This window comes from Anabrus simplex, chromosome 7 (genome assembly GCF_040414725.1).
Source record: "Anabrus simplex isolate iqAnaSimp1 chromosome 7, ASM4041472v1, whole genome shotgun sequence".
In the NCBI taxonomy this organism is placed as follows: Eukaryota; Metazoa; Arthropoda; class Insecta; order Orthoptera; family Tettigoniidae; genus Anabrus; species Anabrus simplex.
In genome coordinates, this window is record NC_090271.1 from 175,003,200 (window position 1) to 175,023,297 (window position 20,098).

The window sequence follows — 20,098 nt, forward strand, 5'->3', positions numbered from 1 at the left end:
TTAGTAATGAGACAAAGTCTCTTAGTGCATTGGCACTGCCGGTGGCTCCAGTTAGCCTACGTAGTGGCCTCCACGGTATGCACTAGCCAGCGTATTGGTAAGTGTGCTAGGTACCAACTGATGAGCCCACCCTAGCACATGAGGGCGAAACGCTGGCAACCAAGAATGAGCTAGCTGGAAAATTTATAATGTCCAATAACGGACCATTTATATTGGTATTATAAATTTGCTCATTCAGGACAAATATTTCAGATTCCCTATGGGAATCAACATCTATATCATCTGATGGCCAAGCAGGCATCAATTTTTAGTAATGAGACAAAGTCTCTTAGTGCATTGGCACTGCCGGTGGCTCCAGTTAGCCTACGTAGTGGCCTCCACGGTATGCACTAGCCAGCGTATTGGTAAGTGTGCTAGGTACCAACTGATGAGCCCACCCTAGCACACGAGGGCGAAACGCTGGCAACCAAGAATGAGCTAGCTGGAAAATTTATAATGTCCAATAACGGACCATTTATATTGGTATTATAAATTTGCTCATTCAGGACAAATATTTCAGATTCCCTATGGGAATCAACATCTATATCATCTGATGGCCAAGCAGGCATCAATTTTTAGTAATGAGACAAAGTCTCTTAGTGCATTGGCACTGCCGGTGGCTCCAGTTAGCCTACGTAGTGGCCTCCACGGTATGCACTAGCCAGCGTATTGGTAAGTGTGCTAGGTACCAACTGATGAGCCCACCCTAGCACATGAGGGCGAAACGCTGGCAACCAAGAATGAGCTAGCTGGAAAATTTATAATGTCCAATAACGGACCATTTATATTGGTATTATAAATTTGCTCATTCAGGACAAATATTTCAGATTCCCTATGGGAATCAACATCTATATCATCTGATGGCCAAGCAGGCATCAATTTTTAGTAATGAGACAAAGTCTCTTAGTGCATTGGCACTGCCGGTGGCTCCAGTTAGCCTACGTAGTGGCCTCCACGGTATGCACTAGCCAGCGTATTGGTAAGTGTGCTAGGTACCAACTGATGAGCCCACCCTAGCACATGAGGGCGAAACGCTGGCAACCAAGAATGAGCTAGCTGGAAAATTTATAATGTCCAATAACGGACCATTTATATTGGTATTATAAATTTGCTCATTCAGGACAAATATTTCAGATTCCCTATGGGAATCAACATCTATATCATCTGATGGCCAAGCAAGCATCAATTTTTAGTAATGAGACAAAGTCTCTTAGTGCATTGGCACTGCCGGTGGCTCCAGTTAGCCTACGTAGTGGCCTCCACGGTATGCACTAGCCAGCGTATTGGTAAGTGTGCTAGGTACCAACTGATGAGCCCACCCTAGCACATGAGGGCGAAACGCTGGCAACCAAGAATGAGCTAGCTGGAAAATTTATAATGTCCAATAACGGACCATTTATATTGGTATTATAAATTTGCTCATTCAGGACAAATATTTCAGATTCCCTATGGGAATCAACATCTATATCATCTGATGGCCAAGCAGGCATCAATTTTTAGTAATGAGACAAAGTCTCTTAGTGCATTGGCACTGCCGGTGGCTCCAGTTAGCCTACGTAGTGGCCTCCACGGTATGCACTAGCCAGCGTATTGGTAAGTGTGCTAGGTACCAACTGATGAGCCCACCCTAGCACATGAGGGCGAAACGCTGGCAACCAAGAATGAGCTAGCTGGAAAATTTATAATGTCCAATAACGGACCATTTATATTGGTATTATAAATTTGCTCATTCAGGACAAATATTTCAGATTCCCTATGGGAATCAACATCTATATCATCTGATGGCCAAGCAGGCATCAATTTTTAGTAATGAGACAAAGTCTCTTAGTGCATTGGCACTGCCGGTGGCTCCAGTTAGCCTACGTAGTGGCCTCCACGGTATGCACTAGCCAGCGTATTGGTAAGTGTGCTAGGTACCAACTGATGAGCCCACCCTAGCACATGAGGGCGAAACGCTGGCAACCAAGAATGAGCTAGCTGGAAAATTTATAATGTCCAATAACGGACCATTTATATTGGTATTATAAATTTGCTCATTCAGGACAAATATTTCAGATTCCCTATGGGAATCAACATCTATATCATCTGATGGCCAAGCAGGCATCAATTTTTAGTAATGAGACAAAGTCTCTTAGTGCATTGGCACTGCCGGTGGCTCCAGTTAGCCTACGTAGTGGCCTCCACGGTATGCACTAGCCAGCGTATTGGTAAGTGTGCTAGGTACCAACTGATGAGCCCACCCTAGCACATGAGGGCGAAACGCTGGCAACCAAGAATGAGCTAGCTGGAAAATTTATAATGTCCAATAACGGACCATTTATATTGGTATTATAAATTTGCTCATTCAGGACAAATATTTCAGATTCCCTATGGGAATCAACATCTATATCAGACTGAGAATTAACAAAAAGAATACAATGTTTGGGAAAATGATCTTAGAGTTAATTTAAATAGAGTTAACCTTTACTTATAGTTCCTGCCTCAAGTACTGAGTTTATACTAACCGCATGCATAGTTCGAACTTGAGACAAGTAACCACGATGGAGGAACATGTGCCTTGCTGTGTGTGCAACCACCATCACGCATGAGTGGAGCGTGTAAGCTAAAATGCTCAAGTTTGTCCCAATTCATTCAACAAGGCATGTTTGAAGCAAAGTTTGCTGATTAGGGATGATGTCCGTACTAGTTTTACTGATGTTGCAAGCAATAGGATTCATCCAGATATGAGTAAGCCCTTGTTTACAAAGAGCAAAGGACAGAAATTTGGAGGTAGAAAATTATGATGGAATGGTTGAGCTAACCATTAGTTTTGAGAAGTTCAATATGCGACGTGAATTGATGGACAGCGTTATGGCTAAAATTCAAAGCAGTAAACACGAGAGATGGGCTCAGTTCTCATGTTTGGAAGAAGTTCCTGCTTTTAGTCACTGCTGACAGTCAGCAGACAGGGTATGTTTCCTGTGAAATGTGCAATGCACTGTTAACATATATTACTGAACAACTCATTTAAAAGAGCACGTCTGCAAATTTCGTCTGCTCTTCTCGCTAAGCAATGCTCGACAATACAAAGCAAACCGTAACTAGTGCAGGTGTTTTCATGTGTGCCAAAGATTTCTGACCATTCAACTCTGTTGCTGAGAAAGCTTTAAAGAGTTAGGGCATGAACTGATTAATATCAGAGCTAATTTTGGCAAAGTAGATACTGTTGACATGTTATCACATCCCTTCATCATCAGTAGAAATGTCCAAGCAAAGGCAAATGAAATATGAAGCGAAGTAATGCCTCTGATTATTTCTGCCATGCATGACAAATGTTCGTCGGCTACTGATGACATGAGGACTGACCAGTACAACCAGATCCATTATATGACACTGACTATGCAGCGTACAGACACAGGCGGAAGGCTGTTCAGCTTCAAGCAACGGTAGAGCAAGAAGTAATTACGAGGTGGAATAGTCTCTATACAATATTACAGTCTTTTTAAACAATATGATCAATTTGTTGCATTGTTGAAAAATCATTTTTTGTCTTGCAAAAGTTAGATGGCTTCAGTTATGAGGTTGCAGAACAGATGGTAGCTTTCCTTAAACCATCGTAGGTTATGATCTTCATTTCCGTGTTGACGTTTAACTAATAAGATAGAATTTGAGGGATGTTCCACCATTCAACACATTGTAAAATTTTATTTTCTTTATTTATTTAGTCTGATCCAGGACACCCTAGATTTGTAATAAGACACAGAATAATACACAATAACAATTTTGAGGGAAGATAAAAAAAGATTAATGTTTAAAAAAATGATAGGTTACAATTAACCATGTTAAATGGCATGAACTCCATATAAATGGTGACGAAGAATCGAAATGGAGTATTTGATGAGTGAGACAACTATCTAATCTTGTAGGCTTCTCGCTAGTTTATATTTTTGTCGCCATGTGACAAAAGATTTGGAAATTGTTCCCCTCGCGCCAAAGAAAAGTCCAGTCACCGTCATTTTTTTAAGGTTATACGACTCAAGAAAGAAAGGGATGGTTGGATTATAGACATCCTTTTTCTCACTGTCTACGTCAGTCGGCTGAGAGGCTGAAGATTCAAAGCGTACCATAGGATCAATAATTTCTGCTTCGTTCCTCCGTTTGTCAATCGCTATAATATCAATCCTGCGAGTGCTGCCTCCTTCGGCGAGGCAGTGGACTTCTTCGTACACTTCTAGATTTTTGAGACGAAGAGCATTAGCAATCAGGTTTCTGATGATGTTATGGCATTTGATCCTAAGCAGTTCTCCTTGAGGGCAACTCCCCAGCACATGTCGTAAGGTTTCATACTCAATGCAGTGTCTGCAGTGGCCTGTGCTGGTAGAACGTCCCGGCAGAGTACGTACTGGTGCAACCATCGCGGTCATCTTCAACATCTCTCTCCATTCCGAACAAGTTAAACCATCTCTTCTGGTAACCCAAGAATTAGTAGCAGGAACTTGAGCAAATAACTCAACACCTCTTCCTTTTTGTGGATATGCACACCAAGCTTCAAATTCGCGTGTTCTAAGTATATCGCGCAGTTGTCTAACAGATTTCGTTGATGTCACTTCATTGAGTTGAAGTTCAGATAGACAGCGAGTTTTTATTGCTGTGAAATTTCGAACAGCATTTACGTGTGAATCATTCACAGCTTCTAGTTCCTGTTGAAAATTAATTCAGGGGGAATCTGATAACAATCATCATAATAAGAAAATTTAAAGGTGATTGCCTGGAAAAACTACAATGGGTTGCAAGACATCATTTTGAAATGCAATGCATACATAGCAAGCAGCACTTGGAACTTAATATGTTCCTAGTTCTGGCCTAAACTGTCCTGAGTTCATGGAACACGTAACACTGGAAACACATGCACTGTTGAACACATGACACGGACACTTATAATGATATGAAACCTTGGCTCTCTAAGAGCGTTCCTGGACTTGACTGTTTTGTTTCTATCCTAAAAAATTGATAAAATACACACACCTTGAAACAAATGTACAAAGACATGGTTCTGGTCTAGACTGTCACACGTTCTGTCGTGACCCTAAGGGATGTACAACAGGCTGAGGACTTGGGTTCGGAGTTCTGGGAGCGTATAGTCAGATTGGCAAAGTTAAAACACTAATTATATTCTAACACCCAGAATATTCACTCATCAATATATACAATAATACATACAACACAAAATCTCTGACACCAATTACCGTTTAAATCTCTTTCAATTCTTGTAAGGAGTCTTTGAATCCTTTCTAATCATACACAAGAATACCTATAATACTTATATTCACTGGTTGAATACTTAACTACGGGTATAGTTGATCCGTGTACAGCTGAAGTCTTCGTTCTTCTTTCTTCTCTTCTGTCTCTGCGTAGCGATCCCTGGAACCCGCTGTTTTACTCGACAAAGTGATACTTTCCCAAATGAGACTGAGTTGCTGGTTTATACAATTAACTTCCAACACCTACTTTGATAATCGGTGTGGTAAACCCTTGTGATTGCTTACTGGAAAATCACACTTACTTTCTGAGCCTAATATCCCTCTAACTTACTATTACTTTACTGCGTACTTGCGACTCTACTCAAAGTCTACCAGCACCCCAATAGTTCTCCCCTCTACAGCCGAAAAGCCTCCTTCGAGGTCTGCTAGTCCAAAAGCCTTCTTTGAGTGTCCTGAGTCAAAAAGCCCTGTTGTTTACAAGTTACCAAGTCATATAGTCTCCTTCTATTCTTTCTCGAATAATACTACTGATTCACATACCACCACCACAAGTCACTAGTTCACGTCACGACTGCACTGTTCTCTGATTGGTTCTTTCACATGGAACCACCCAGTCACGTTGCATTACAACATTGTTCCAGAACACTTTGGAAACTGTTTCTATGCCCTTTACACGTTACTCTGTATATTTCCAACCCAAAAGAAGTGCGTATTTCACTTACACAATGTTTCACAATATTGAGACACAAAGCTCTTGGCTTATGAGGTTCTACGCAACATCGAATATTCTAAATCTTTCTTTGAAGTATTCTGTTATTTCTCTTATTATTATTATTATTATTACTATCATTTATGAATTATGAGTTATGAACATACACAAATTCTCCTGTAATTTCCCTTCATATATACATGCGCTCATATGCCTGCTACTTTTCAAATCACAGGCTTTCTACCCTGGACGTCGCGGATTCAAATCCCATTCGAACCCGTTCGCTCTCTCGTTAATACACGGAAGGCGCGTCGTGAGCCGTCGTTCACGACAGTTCATAGACACGGAATACTGGAATTCCTTGCACTGGTTGAAAACACACTTACGATATGCATCTAAGCATCTCAAGTCAATGTATAATTTCAGCTGATTACCAAACATTTCTTGGGAAAAAGAGGCGTTGGTCGGAGAAGAATATCCTTGTTACAAAATACCAGAGCTTGCACCTCCAAAACATCTACAAAATTATTTCAAGCCGCAGGTGACACGAACATCAGGAACAGAGGGGAATAATAAGGAGAAGAAGAAGAAGAAGTAGTAAAACTTCTTCCAGTCTCAATAACTTGGCAGCAATTACAAAATTATAGAAATGTACCCATATTTTTACCCATATACAGTCTTCATATGTTTAAGGTGTCCGTATACCCCGTGTTTCCCCCGGAAAAAAAAAAAAAAAAAAGCCCTGCACAATATAATAAAATTATCACCTATGCTTGTAATTAAAGAAACATATACTTACCGGTATATAATATGTTTGAATCTTAGGATTCTCATTAGCAATGAACATCATTCCAGTATTAGGAACTAAACATAGATTGTTAAACTGTGTAGCTGCTTCTATTGATGTATACAGTTTTCCCTAAAAAAGAAGGAAAACCTCAATTTCATACAGCATTTAAGATAAGCATAGACAGTAAATTGTAAAATAAAAATAAAATAAGCAAGTTGAATACATCTCTTCATCTACATAGGACACACTAAACCAACAGCCACCACAGAAACATGTAAAATTAAATATATACCTTTGTGTAGGATTGGTGTCAGGGAGGGCATCTGACCACAAAACTAGGCCAAATCCACATGTGCCAATCCCAATAAATCGGGAAAAGGCCAAGAAGAAAAGATGAAAGCAAGTAAGCTGCATGCATACATATGTGAATCTCCACAATCTCCTATTTGTAGTTTGCATTGTGACTTCTTTGATTCTATAACTCTTAACTTGAAATCAGAAGTCAGCATCTTCTACAAAGTCCTCAGATTTTCTTACTCTTCAGAGCATAACCCAATTATTATTCCTTTGGCTAGTGGTAACTGGTAGTCTGAATACATAGGATGGGAAAAGGCTGGGATTGGAAAGGTAGCAGCCATAACTTTAATTAAAGTACAGTGCAGGTATGGTATGGTATCTTAAGAAACAAAAAGAGAGATCAAATAAACACCAGATTTGTGAAGGATGAAGGTGGCATAATTTTAACAAAGCCAGAAGAAATAAGAAATAGATGGAGAGAGTATTTTCAGAAGCTGCTGAACATAAGAACGGATGACAGTCATTCAATGAACGACCAAGAAAGGCAATTAGTTGACGAAGAAATGGATAAAGAAATTACAATGAATGAAACTGAAATGGCAGTAAGAAAGATGAAGAATGGAAAAACTGCTGGAATAGATGAAATTTCAGTGGAGATGATAAAGGCAGCTGGAGCCGTAGGCCTGCAGTGGACATATCGGGTTCTCAGGAATGTCTGAGAGAATAAAGAGGTCCCTGAGGATTGGCAAAAAGGAATAATCATCCCAATTTTCAAGAAAGGTGATAAGAAAGTTTTGAAGAACTACTCTAATATCCCATGTTGCTAAGATAATGGAAAGGATACTGGAAATTAGAATAAGGTTGAGGGTTGAGAAGCAGATACAGGAAAATCAGTTTGGTTTCAGAAGTGGAAGGTCAACAATAGAGCCCATTTTCATTATGAGACAACTAATGGAAAAGCATTGGGAGTACGGGAATGATATGGTGATGACATTCATTGATATTGAAAAGGCATATGACAGTGTCCCTAGGACGAAAGTTTAGGACAGTCTGGTGCAAAAAGGAATTGGACAGGGATTAATAAAAATGATCATGGAATTGTATAAGGAATGTTGTAGTTGCGTGCAAACACAAGTTGGCAGGACAAGTTGGTTCAAAATAACTAGTGGGCTGAGACAGGGAAGTGTTCTATCACCAATCCTGTTTACAATAGTAATGGATGACATCATGAGAACAGCAAAAGTAGCATATGGAGGAAGAGAAATGAACATGATGTTATTTGCAGATGATATTGTGATTTGGGGAGAAGATGACAGGAAGGTTCAAGAACAATTGAATGTGGTGAATGGGAAGATTGAAGAATGTGGATTGAAAATAAGTGTAGAAAAGAGTAAAACTCTTGTTATGACTAGAGGGGAGAAAGAAGAGAAAGGTCAGATTAGACTTGCAGACAAGCCCCTGGAAGTAGTGGAAACGTTTAAATACCTGGGGAGTGAATTAATGGAGAATGCTCGACTGGATGCTGAGATTAGTAAAAGGATTCAAGCTGGAAGTTGTTTCTATCATAGTGTAAGAAATATGTTATGAGACAAAGATGTGCCAATGGAAGCAAAGGATACTATGTACAAGATGTATTACGTTCCCATAACAACTTACGGAGCAGAAACTTGGACAATGAGAAAGAAGGATGAGAGTTGAATATAGGCAGCCGAAATGAATTCTTGAGGAGTATGATACAGAAGAGTAGACGAGACAAAATAAGGAATGAGAAAATCCGGGAAGAAATTGGAGTGGAAAAAATGAATGATAGAATAGAGAAGAGCCGACTAAGATGGTTTGGGCACATAAAGCGAATGAGCGACGAAAGAATGCCAAAAAAGGTGATGGAAATGCAAATCCAAGGAAGGAGAGGCCGTGGACGACCACGATTGAGATGGAAGGATACCATCCAATGCAGCATTATAGAAAGAAACCTGGACTGGGATTCAGTGTTGGAGGAGGAGTGGTGGAAAGACCAAAGAAAGTGGAGAGGAACCATATTTGCCCCTACCCAGCTACAGCTGGATAAAGGGAAATGATGATGACGATGATGATGATGACAGTGCAGGTATTTGTCTAATGTGAAAGTTGGAAAGCACAGAAAACCATCTTCTGGGCTACCAATGGCTGAGTTATAACCCCTCTCTCTCATATTGTAGCCAACTCTTTTTGTTTACCCATTGGACTCCTGAGTTCCCTTGAGCATGTGTGGCCAGTAGGAAATGCTAAGTGTTATTGACTGCAGTGCCATAGAGTAGAATGCCAGTGCCCTTACAACAAACCTCCAAAACTGGAATAGTGCATGTAGATCAATGCACAGGTGGTACACGGTTAGAATGTACAATACTGTCTTCACGAGCCTTGTTAAACATATGATGTGGAAGTGTTTCCATATCATATAGTGGCATGGTGGGCGAAAGTTGTTCGGGAAGGCAGGGATGCTGTTCAGAATGACCCAACAGCCAGCACACAATTCAGTTCCTTGCATCACTGGTGGAGGTGAATCAATGGTGGATTGCATGTCATTTAGCTATGTATGTAGGCATATGCCAAAAAACTGTGCTCCACATTCTGCACGACATGTAATATGATTTTGATATATGATATGAATTTTCTCACTGTGTTCTTTTCCCTCTTTGGCTGAATGGCCAGCATAGTGGCCTTTGGTTCTGAGTGCCCTGGGTTCGATTCCCGGCCAGGGTATGAATTTTAACCAAATCTTATTAATTCCTCTAACGTGGGGGCTAGGTGTTTGTGTTAGTCTTAATACACATCTTTATTCATAATCATCATCATCATCATCATTCACAATAAACTGTCTCCTATTATACAGTTTTCCTGCCTAACAAACCACTTCCATCATGATGCACTTTATATGCATCAGCCGGAGAAGCGAGAGAGAAAGGCACGTAAATATATGATTAAACACACCAATTCCTGTGTAGAACATGTGCCACACAGATTGTAGTTTATAGATGTTGAAGCGAATGGTTGGGTTTGGCAAACTTGCTGTTTGGATTCTTCATGTCTACGATATTCTTGTTCAAATAACAGCAGCAGGGAAGTATCACTGCCAGAGTAAACGATCCTCAGCAAGTGCTTCCCAGGTGTCAGGGTTTATGTTGGTCTCCTTCATGGTATGCTAAAGTTGGTCTTTACTGCGTCTTAAAGGGACACCTTGGGATCTTGGGCCAGAGCAAAATTCATCATGGGAAATTTGGCAAGGGAGCCTATTGTTGCTGTTTACGGAAAGGATATGCCCAATCGATGACCAATAATGGAAGCTTCCACAATATTAATATTTCGTTTCTCCAAAAAGTGCAAATTCAAGTTTCTTTATTTCGAGGATGGTTCAGGCTTCACATCCATAAAGCAGTGTTGAAATTACCACTACTTATAAGTTTGATACAGACAGTTAAATGTTCGTTAATGAAGACTCTCCAAATAATCATCCAAATGCAACAAGAACAGCATGGAATCGATTTTCCATGTATTGTACCAAAGTACAATGCTTAGATAAGATGTTTCAGTTCACAATTATAGGATTGGGAGTCTCCACCTAATCGATACTTGTTATAATTACAAGTGTATATATTTAAATTTAAAAATACATTATAATTACATTGAGAACCTCCAACAGGGCCACAGGCAATCAGCCCAGGAAGCGAGAGAGTAAGGCACATAAATATCACTCACACCAGTTTTTCTTCTTTCATTTTAGACATCCTATTTAACCACGCAGCCCGATGTCAACAGCTCACAACCAATCAAATCACTTGAATTAAGCAATGTTCTCTCCTAATCAAAGCCACATAAAGCAACAGTTCATAAGAGACAATACATCACTAAGACGGCAGACTCAAGTTTTGGTGCTGCTTCCGTAACCAGTGTGCAGACTTAGGAATATATATACAATATATACAATATATACAATAGACTTAGGAATGATAGAAAAACCATATAAAAATGATGTGCAACAATACCTTAATCCATTAGTGCTGTGCGTTGCCATATGGCAACGATTTTCGCACCTTTTTCTATTAGTATTGTTGGCAACAAGAAAGAATCTGGAAGACTCTGGTGACATCCGACAGTTAGTGAAGTGTTCGTAGAATCAAGTAATCAGGTTTATTTAACTTTAAAATCTACTGTTGTGACACAAGGAGTGGTGGACAGTTGGTTATTTTCAGACTCCTACGAAATGGCTGCCAGCTTCAGGTAAGAAGGATATAAAATTTATAAATGAAGTTGTTTCATTAGATTATGTTCACAATAGTGTTGTGCACACTTTGTAATATATATTGTAAGCATTTGAAATCGTTCAGGCGCACAATGCCGTAGTAGTGCTTCTTGAACCATTAGCGTTGCGATTAGCGTTTATACTCGGTAAAATTTCTGCAGCTGTCAGATCACATTACTTTATCCTAACTCATGTATCTTCCTTGCAGGAAGGGATTTTCCCTTTCAAAAGCACCGGATATGCTACTGACTGAGGATCTCAATGGTGATATTTTAGTGGAACCGCCCGATGTAATTGTACTTACAGACGAAGACTCTGGTGATGAAGATAATGGCGGGCTTACTGATAATCTCAGCTCTCAAGAGTTATGTGGCAGTGCTGAAATGAAGCTTGTAAATAATGAAAGAATTGGGATTAGTTACAATGGTCAAGGAGTGTTACCAGAGGGTGAAGTGCCTTTTGTGTCTACTGATGCAAGATCTGTTTCAATACCTGAAACTGCAAAAGAGTGGGTAACTGATAGAGAAAATAATAAATCAAATTACAAACCAAGATAGACCGAAAGGGCTGATTTTAATATATGGTGACTGTTGACATTTCTGCAGCCTAATGTTTGAATTGTCTGTGGATAACCAGCTGTTTGAATATTTAGTTCAAGAGACCATGAAGTATGCAAAGTTTTTAAATTGTACATACCCACAAATAACGTCTGGTGAAAATTGTTGCTCCATCGCCATATTTTTCATTTCTGGATACAATAGGTTACCCTCCAAGTTTTCTTATTGGGACACGCAGGATGATACGAAGACAGGAAAAGATTGCCATTCTCTATCTCTGTGCCTAACACGCGAGTATTGAGGGAAGGCTTTTATCTGCCTCAGAAAATAATGACTACTGTAGTTACTCTATAGTGTGTAACTGCATCTGAAGTTCTTTGGTTCTTCGTTTTCTTATTTTTGGTTTTATTATTTTGTTCCAGTGAGAGTTTAGTTTTGACAGGCAAAAAACTACATATATGTCTCTCTGTACTTTCCCTTTATTCAATAATTCTATTTTTTTAGCTGTGATGTGAATAAAAAGTAATATTCCATATTCTTACAATAAATAATGCTGGGGAATTTTCAACATTGTTATTGTACAACAAACAAACAAACAAACAAACAAACAAAACAACTACTCTGTAACCTAAATTCGTCTATCAAACCTCATTGTTAAAAATTAGGTAGTGCAACCACCTAGCGTTGCCATATGGCAACATCAAATATCTTATGACCTAGCGGTCCCAAAATTCTGAAACTTGTTTCATTACTTTATTTTGGTGTCAAACAATTGGTAAAACACAATAAATAAATTAATCTCAGAAAAAAATTAATTCAGGTGCTAATGGGTTAAGTAGCAGAAAGGAGAGATCCTTCCTTTATGCTAACAAGAAACCCACCATCTCACCCCCAGAAATATTCTTATTTATATAGGGGAATTTAAACCAAGACTGTGTAAATCAGCTGAATGTGACCATGTGCTGTGTTTTATTGGCCGGCCAATATTCGTGATGTGTTCCTATTTGCCGGACAAGCTTCATATTGTCTCTGACAGAGCCTGCATCGTGTGCAAGTACAGGGCTGCCATATTTGCAAAAAGTAAGAAAACCACGAATTTCAAAGTACACCACCAATTTCAAAGTCCGGTTAAAGTAAGAAAACCGCCAATGGCTAAAGGTAAGAAAACTGCCACTTTACAAGTGTCATAACGTGTGCTGGATGTGGGTGTTCTATCCGTGACATCATAACCTTGTGTACTGACGAAGTGGCATTTACAGATTTTTTAGTAAGTCACGGCATCATAAACGGAGTTATTACCTGTGGAGTCTGTGGAAGGGATTGAGAAATAAAAGTATCCGGAAGCAGGTATTTCTTCTTGTGGGAGAAATGCACATGCAGCTTTAAACAGTCAGTGAAGACGGGTACCTTTTTAGAGGCACAATTTCTCCGCACAAAGTAATATCACTCGTTGCTTAGTGGCTACTGGGAAATAGGCCCCACTATCCAATAACTGAGTCTGAGCTCAATGTATGTTCGGAAACAGTGTGCGCTTGGTCCTCGTACTGTCGGGAAGTGTGTGAAGATTGTGTCATTCAAAATTCTACACAATTTGGAAGGTAGGTAAATGAAATGGCGTATGACTTTTAGTGCCGGGAGTGTCCAAGGACATGTTCGGCTCGCCAGGCGCAGGTCTTTTGATTTGACACCCATAGGCGACCTGCACTTTGTGATGAGGATGAAATGATGATGAAGACAACACATACACCCAGCCCCTGTGCCAGTGAAATTAACCAATGCTGGTTAAAATTCCCGACCCTGCCAGGAATTGAACCCAGAACCTTGGTGACCAAAGGCCAGCACGCTAACCATTTAGCCATGGAGCCGGACAAGGGGAAGGTGTAGTTGTTGAAATAGACGAGGTGAAGTCTGGCAAAAGAAATCATAACTGCAGCCGTCGTGTGGAAGTTCAGTGGATTTTCAATGGAGTTGAACATGAAAATAACAAGAAATAATTCGTTGTACAAGTGAAATCTTGGGCCAGTGCTATGTTACTGGCCATAATTAAAGAGTAAATTTTGCCTGGGACTACTATAATCTCTGAATGCTGGAGGACCGGGCGAGTTGGCCGTGCGCGTAGAGGCGCGCGGCTGTGAGCTTGCATCCGGGAGATAGTAGGTTCGTGTCCCACTATCGGCAGCCCTGAAGATGGTTTTCCGTGGTTTCCCATTTTCACACCAGGCAAATGCTGGGGCTGTACCTTAATTAAGGCCACGGCCGCTTCCTTCCAACTCCTAGGCCTTTCCTATCCCATCGTCGCCATAAGACCTATCTGTGTCGGTGCGACGTAAAGCCCCTAGCAAAAAAAAAAAACAAAAAGGAATGCTGGAGGGCCTACAACTGCCTCCAGGACGAGGGATTTCTCCACTTGAAAGTTTATAATTCAGTGGAATATGTGGACACTGAGAAGAGCGAACATGTCCACGAACTGAATGAAGAACACATTGCGGGGGAAGAACTTGTGCATACAAACACAATTGAGAGGAAGTGGAGAAACATTAGGAAATCCCTACCCATATCTGGACGGAGAAAGAAGTATTTCCTTGGGTTATTATCTGAACATCTGTTCAAATAATACCTCCCTTGCGGACAACAAATCCATGTATGTCTTCTCACATCGAGCACGCTGTAACCCCCACGTTAAGGCAAATCATTATCCATTAATTCAAGTGTTGAACACTGTGTTGCATAAAATGCGCTGCTGTCACTTCTTGTTATTTTTGTCCAACATATCCAGACCAATGGTTTAGTCATTATAGTGCTATTAAAACAACATGTGTGTTCTGACAGCTCCCAGCACGGTAGTAAGGGGTGGCAGTTACTACGGCAACCAGTACACGCCTCCTGTTTAAGTCAATCCCAGCTAGATAAACTCTCTTCCTTTTCCTACCCTCTCTGTCTTAAAGCTCCGTGAGGAGGCCGGTCCAAGTTCCACACTGCCGATTGGCATACCGTAGCAAATGTGGCCGGATTATATAACAGTGTCTGCTGTAAGTGATATCATTATCTGCACAGTGTGCTTTTGAAATCAGCTAAATATTTATAGTGCTATTGTGTTCGTGTTAATAAGTGCTAATAATAAGTGTATCGTTATCAAGACTAGCATTTTAGTGCAGTGTAAATTTTACATAGTATAATATTCATAAAATATAATTTAAGATTTTTCTCAAAAATTGGTAATGCAATTTTCCAGTCAGCAAAATTGGAAAATTCCTTGAAAAGTTAATAGCTGAACTCAAGTATAACAGGTGTTACCAGCACCCTTCGAAATTATGACAATGTTTATTATTTCTGGTTTCTTAAAAATAATAATTATACATTCTTCTTCTTTTTCTTCTTTGCTTCCTTCTCATTAAGGTGGATGGGGTTCGATTTTTTGAATTTTGGACAAAGCATGTGCGAGGGCCAATGACCTGCGATGTTAGGCCCCTTAAGACAACAAGCATCATCATCAACAAACATCGACAAAGCATGTGAGATTTTAGAAATTAAGAATCACGACTTGTGGTTAGAATACCTAAGGTTTCGCTTTTGCTTTGGATTTCAATAAAAAGAGGTCCCATAACTAATGATCGCAAGTTTAAAGGCACTCGAAATGACAAGGTGAAAGATTGACTTTTACCTATCACAACTCACGTTTCAGTTATAGTTGGCATCTTAAATTGTGCCGACGTCTATGGCAGGGTCCCAGCGAATTCCCTTCTTTGTGCATACAAAAAAACAGATATTTCTTCCATCCTCACCCGGATTTGAACCCAGAATGTTCAGCAGGCCAGTCAAAGTGCTATTCTGCTGCTGAAATGTACCTAAAAATGAAATCAATCGTCCTGGAGATGGACTGATAAAAACCTGTGAGGGAGGGAAATTATGAGTATGTCTTATGATATTTGAGCTGATAAAATTACTGCTGGGCCACCTTGGAATAATAGCAATAATATTTAATGTCATTCTAACATTTTCATGATCCCCATACGTGGATATTATTTTTCGCAGCGCCTAGCACAGAGTGAGAGGGTATCATGGTAGTTGTAGTAACTCCAGCCGGATCATGTGGCAACACAGCGCTCCCGCTCCTTTGCTCGGCGCCAATGCTGAGAGCTGTCAGAACATGCACATTGTTTTAATAGGACTATAACCTACCCCAAGCTATCCAGACCAATTGTTTTGCCACTAACCTACCCTAACCTATCCAGACCAATTGTTTAGTCGCTAACCTATCCAGACCAACGGTGGTGTCACACGGGATATTAAGACGCCTAAGGGCCGCTTCGCAGATCTAACCTGGGCTTACGCCCTTTGCTTGCCGCCATGCATCGCTGACGATGTGTGTCTCCTGTCTGAGGCACATGGTGAAATGCAATCAAAGATTGAAGACTTGGTAAAAGAAGGAAAAAAGGTGGAACTAACGATTAACTCAAAGAAGACCAAGGCCCTAAGGATGAATACCAACAAACTAGACCCATTTGTCTTCAGTGATGAACCTATAGAGGATGTGGATAGTTTCAGCTACTTGGGCAGTGTAGTTTCCAAAGATGGAGGAGCAGTACAGGATGTTTCTCAACGTATACAAAAAGCAAATGGTGCCTTTGTTCGGCTCTATCCAGTATGGAAGAACAACAAAATATCTATCAGGACCAAACTTCGCATTTTCCGAAGTAATGTCAAGGCTGTTCTACTGTATGGGTCCGAGACCTGGAAGGTGACTAAAGTGATTACCTCCAAGTTGCAGACCTTTGTCAACCACTGTTTAAGGAAGATTTTAAACATCTACTGGCCAGAAGTAATCTCCAATCATGAACTATGGAGAAGGACGGGTGAAACCGAGATGGCCATACAGATAAAGCGGCGGAAATGGATAAAAGGAGGAGAGGAAGGCCCAAACAAACGTGGCGAAGATCTGTACACATGGAGGCAATGGAAGAAGGCAAGACCTGGAGAGAGGTGAAGAGGTTGGCTGACAACAGGATCAGATGGAGATGCTTTGTTGATGCCCTATGTTCCACAAGGAACAACAGGAATTAAGTCAAGTAAGTCACATGGACAAGACCAGGAAGGTATCAAATAGACTTCATTATTATTAGGCAGAGATTTAGAAACTAGGTGTTGGATTGCAAGATGTTCCCAGGTGCAGATGTGGACTCTGACCACAATGCGGTGGTCATGAAATGTCATCTAGTTGAAGAAACTGAAGAAAGGAAGGAATGCAAGAAGATGGGATATGGATAAGTTGAAAGAAAAGAGTGTGACGGATCGTTTCAAGGAACATGTCACACAAGCAAGGGCGCCCATACTTGGGGGCAATAGGGGGGGGGGGGTCACCCCCCCCCCAGCTCTCAGGGAAAAGAAAAAAATCTAATCTAGTGAGGCATTTTTCTTTCAAGAAAATTATTTAAAAGTCGGTGTTACGTAGAAGTGGTAGCGGATACTGTGGGTGGTATTCTACCGTGGAATACAAGTCGCCATTCATCTTCCAAAATATTAAAAATACTACATACCTCCAGGTCTAGCCCCCCACCTCTACAAGCTATCCTATGGGCACCCTTGCCCACAAGGACTAAATAAAAGACAGAAGGAAACACAACAGATGAAGAGTGGACAGCTGTAAAGAAGAAGGTAGGTAGGGCTGCTGAAAGCTAGGAAGAAAGGTAAGATAACGTAAGAATCAGTGAATAACTCAGGAGATATTAGACCTGAATGATGAACGGTGAAAATATAAGAATGCAAAAAAAAAAAAAAAAAAAAAAAAAAAAAAAGAGGAGGGCAGAAAAGAATATAGGCAATTAAAGAATGAAGTAGATAGAAGGTACAGGTCAGCTAAGGAAGAATGGATGAAAGAGAAGTGTGAGGATGCTGAAGGTTGTATGGTTGTACAAAAGGTAGATACTGCATACAGAAAAATCAAGAAAACGTATGGAGAAAGGAAAGCTATGGGTATGAATATTAAGAGCTCCGATGGAAAACCACTTCTAGCGAAAGAAGACAAGGCAGAAAGATGGCAGGAACATATTAACCTTCCATCGGTCACATATGTATCAGAATGATATACAAGCGCGCTTTATTCTCATGTCGTTGTGCTAGGCAACAGAGGCAGCCCGCTTTAACAGTACCTTCCTGTTTCCTCCTCCATTTCCAGCTAGTCACTTCACAGCCTTCGTGCAGTCACTTCGTACAGTCACACTGTCAGCTGCTCATATCACATGTATCAGATTGATACATTGCAACCTACGGCACAACATTTATACATACATCTCTTCCTGTTTTTGTGAATTTTACATCTGATGAGGATATGATGGCACAGAAGCAAACATACAATCTGGAAGATCCTACGGATATAGAAGCTGTTCAGAAACTAATTTTAGATAAAGATGGTGGATGTTGCGTGCCAGAAAATTTTGAAGGCGATGCGGACACAGACGAGGAAGATGGGCAGGAAGAACCGAGAATAAGCGATTCTGAGTCTAAAGAAAATGGCAGCAATCAAGAAAGTGATCCGAATAACAATTTGTTTTATCTTGGGAAAGACAAAATGACAATCTGGCTAAAAGTACTTCGTCAAGAGAAGCATCGCACATATACACAAAACAGGATCACCCACCTTCTAGGTGTAATTTATGATGCACGACAAGCTAAGTTACCTATAGAATGATGGAGTAACTTGTTTTCTGACAAAATGCTTCAGAGCATTGTTGAGCACACAAACCAGAATATTCATTTGAAAGTAAAGAATCAATCTGGCAGAGAACGTGATGCAAATCTTACAAATTTGACTGAAATAAAATCTTTCATTGGTCTTCTATAGATATCAGGAACTCTAAATGTGAACAGGATGATGCTAGAAGATCTATGGGGCGGAGATGGACATGAAGTTGAAATATTTTGGTTGACAATTAATCTCAGGAGGTTCAAGTTTATTATGAGATTCCTTCGCTTTGACGATCGCACCAACCGACGCGAAAGGAAAGTTATTGATAACGTGGCGCAAATTCGAGAACTCTTCTAGGCTTTTGTTGACAATTGCAAGACGAGTTACTCTCCTGGACAGTGTGCAACCATTGATGAAAAGCTTGAGCGGTTTCGGGGACGGTGTCGTTTCAAGCAATTTATTCCTTCAAAGCCGGCAAAGTATGGAATAAAAATATATGCCATGTGCAATGCAGCAGTCTTTTACACTTACAATCTTGAGATATATGCTGGAAAACAGCCAGAAGGACCTTATCAACAGAGCAACAAACCGGTGGGTGTTGTTAAGAGATTAGTACAACCAATTCATGGCACTGGGTGAAATATAACTGTTGATAACTGGTTTTCGGATGTGAAATTGGTTACTGAGTTGAAGAAAAATAGGATCTCATTGGTAGGAACAATGAAAAAAATAAGAGGGAGCTCCCACCCAATTTATTGAATATGAAGAAATGACCTGTGAACTCAAGCATATTTGGCTTTGGGAAGAATTGTACGATTGTGTCCTATATGTGAAGAAAAAATCGAAATGTTATGGTTATAACCTCTCAACACCTCGATGATGCCATAGACGAAGAATCAGGTGAATCTTCCAAATCAGTGATGATTATATATTATAACAGCACGAAATGAGGAGTCAATGTAGTGGACAAATTCAGTTGCGTCGATATTGCCAGAAACAAATGCCATTGGCCAAAGGTAGTGTTTTCTTTCTATGCTGAACGTTGCAAGTATCAACGCACAAGTTATTTGGATACGAATGAGCATGAAAATATGCAACGCAGACCGTTCCTTCGACGGCTTGATCACGAACTACTACTACTACCCCAGCTACAGCGAAGAAGTCTTCAGACTCAAGGTATCACTTGCTCTCTTTCTGAAGGTCTTAAGAGGTTCAGACCACCCGAAGAACAATCACAAGAAGATGGAATATCGATGGACGAAAATGCTGGTGTCGCAACAAAGCATTCTTGTTGCATTGTCTGCTACAAATCGTGGAAAACCAGACTGACCAAGACTGTTTCTAAGTCTTGTAAACGGTACGTCTATGGGGAACATATGACAGCAGTCTACACAGTGTTACCCTAGACTTCAAAACACGCAAGACAGCTTGAGTGAAGAGTCGGCATAGAGGATAGAGTGCGGCAAACAGGAAAGGCTAATTCAGCAAGTACTCTGCCAACTGGA

At 40.4% G+C, this 20,098-nt stretch overlaps 1 protein-coding gene across 2 annotated transcripts in view; it reads right to left on the minus strand.

Moving 5' to 3' along the window:
- l(2)34Fd (lethal (2) 34Fd) overlaps positions 1–20,098 on the minus strand; it is a 169,564-nt gene that overhangs the window by 75,734 nt on the left and 73,732 nt on the right. The window contains exon 7 of one of the 2 annotated variants that reach the window (XM_067151473.2): positions 6,788–6,907. The exons of the other annotated variant lie outside the window; for it this stretch is intronic. Coding sequence (XP_067007574.2) covers positions 6,788–6,907 — 120 coding nt within the window. The remainder of the gene's footprint in view (positions 1–6,787; positions 6,908–20,098) is intronic. 2 annotated transcript variants of the gene reach the window in all.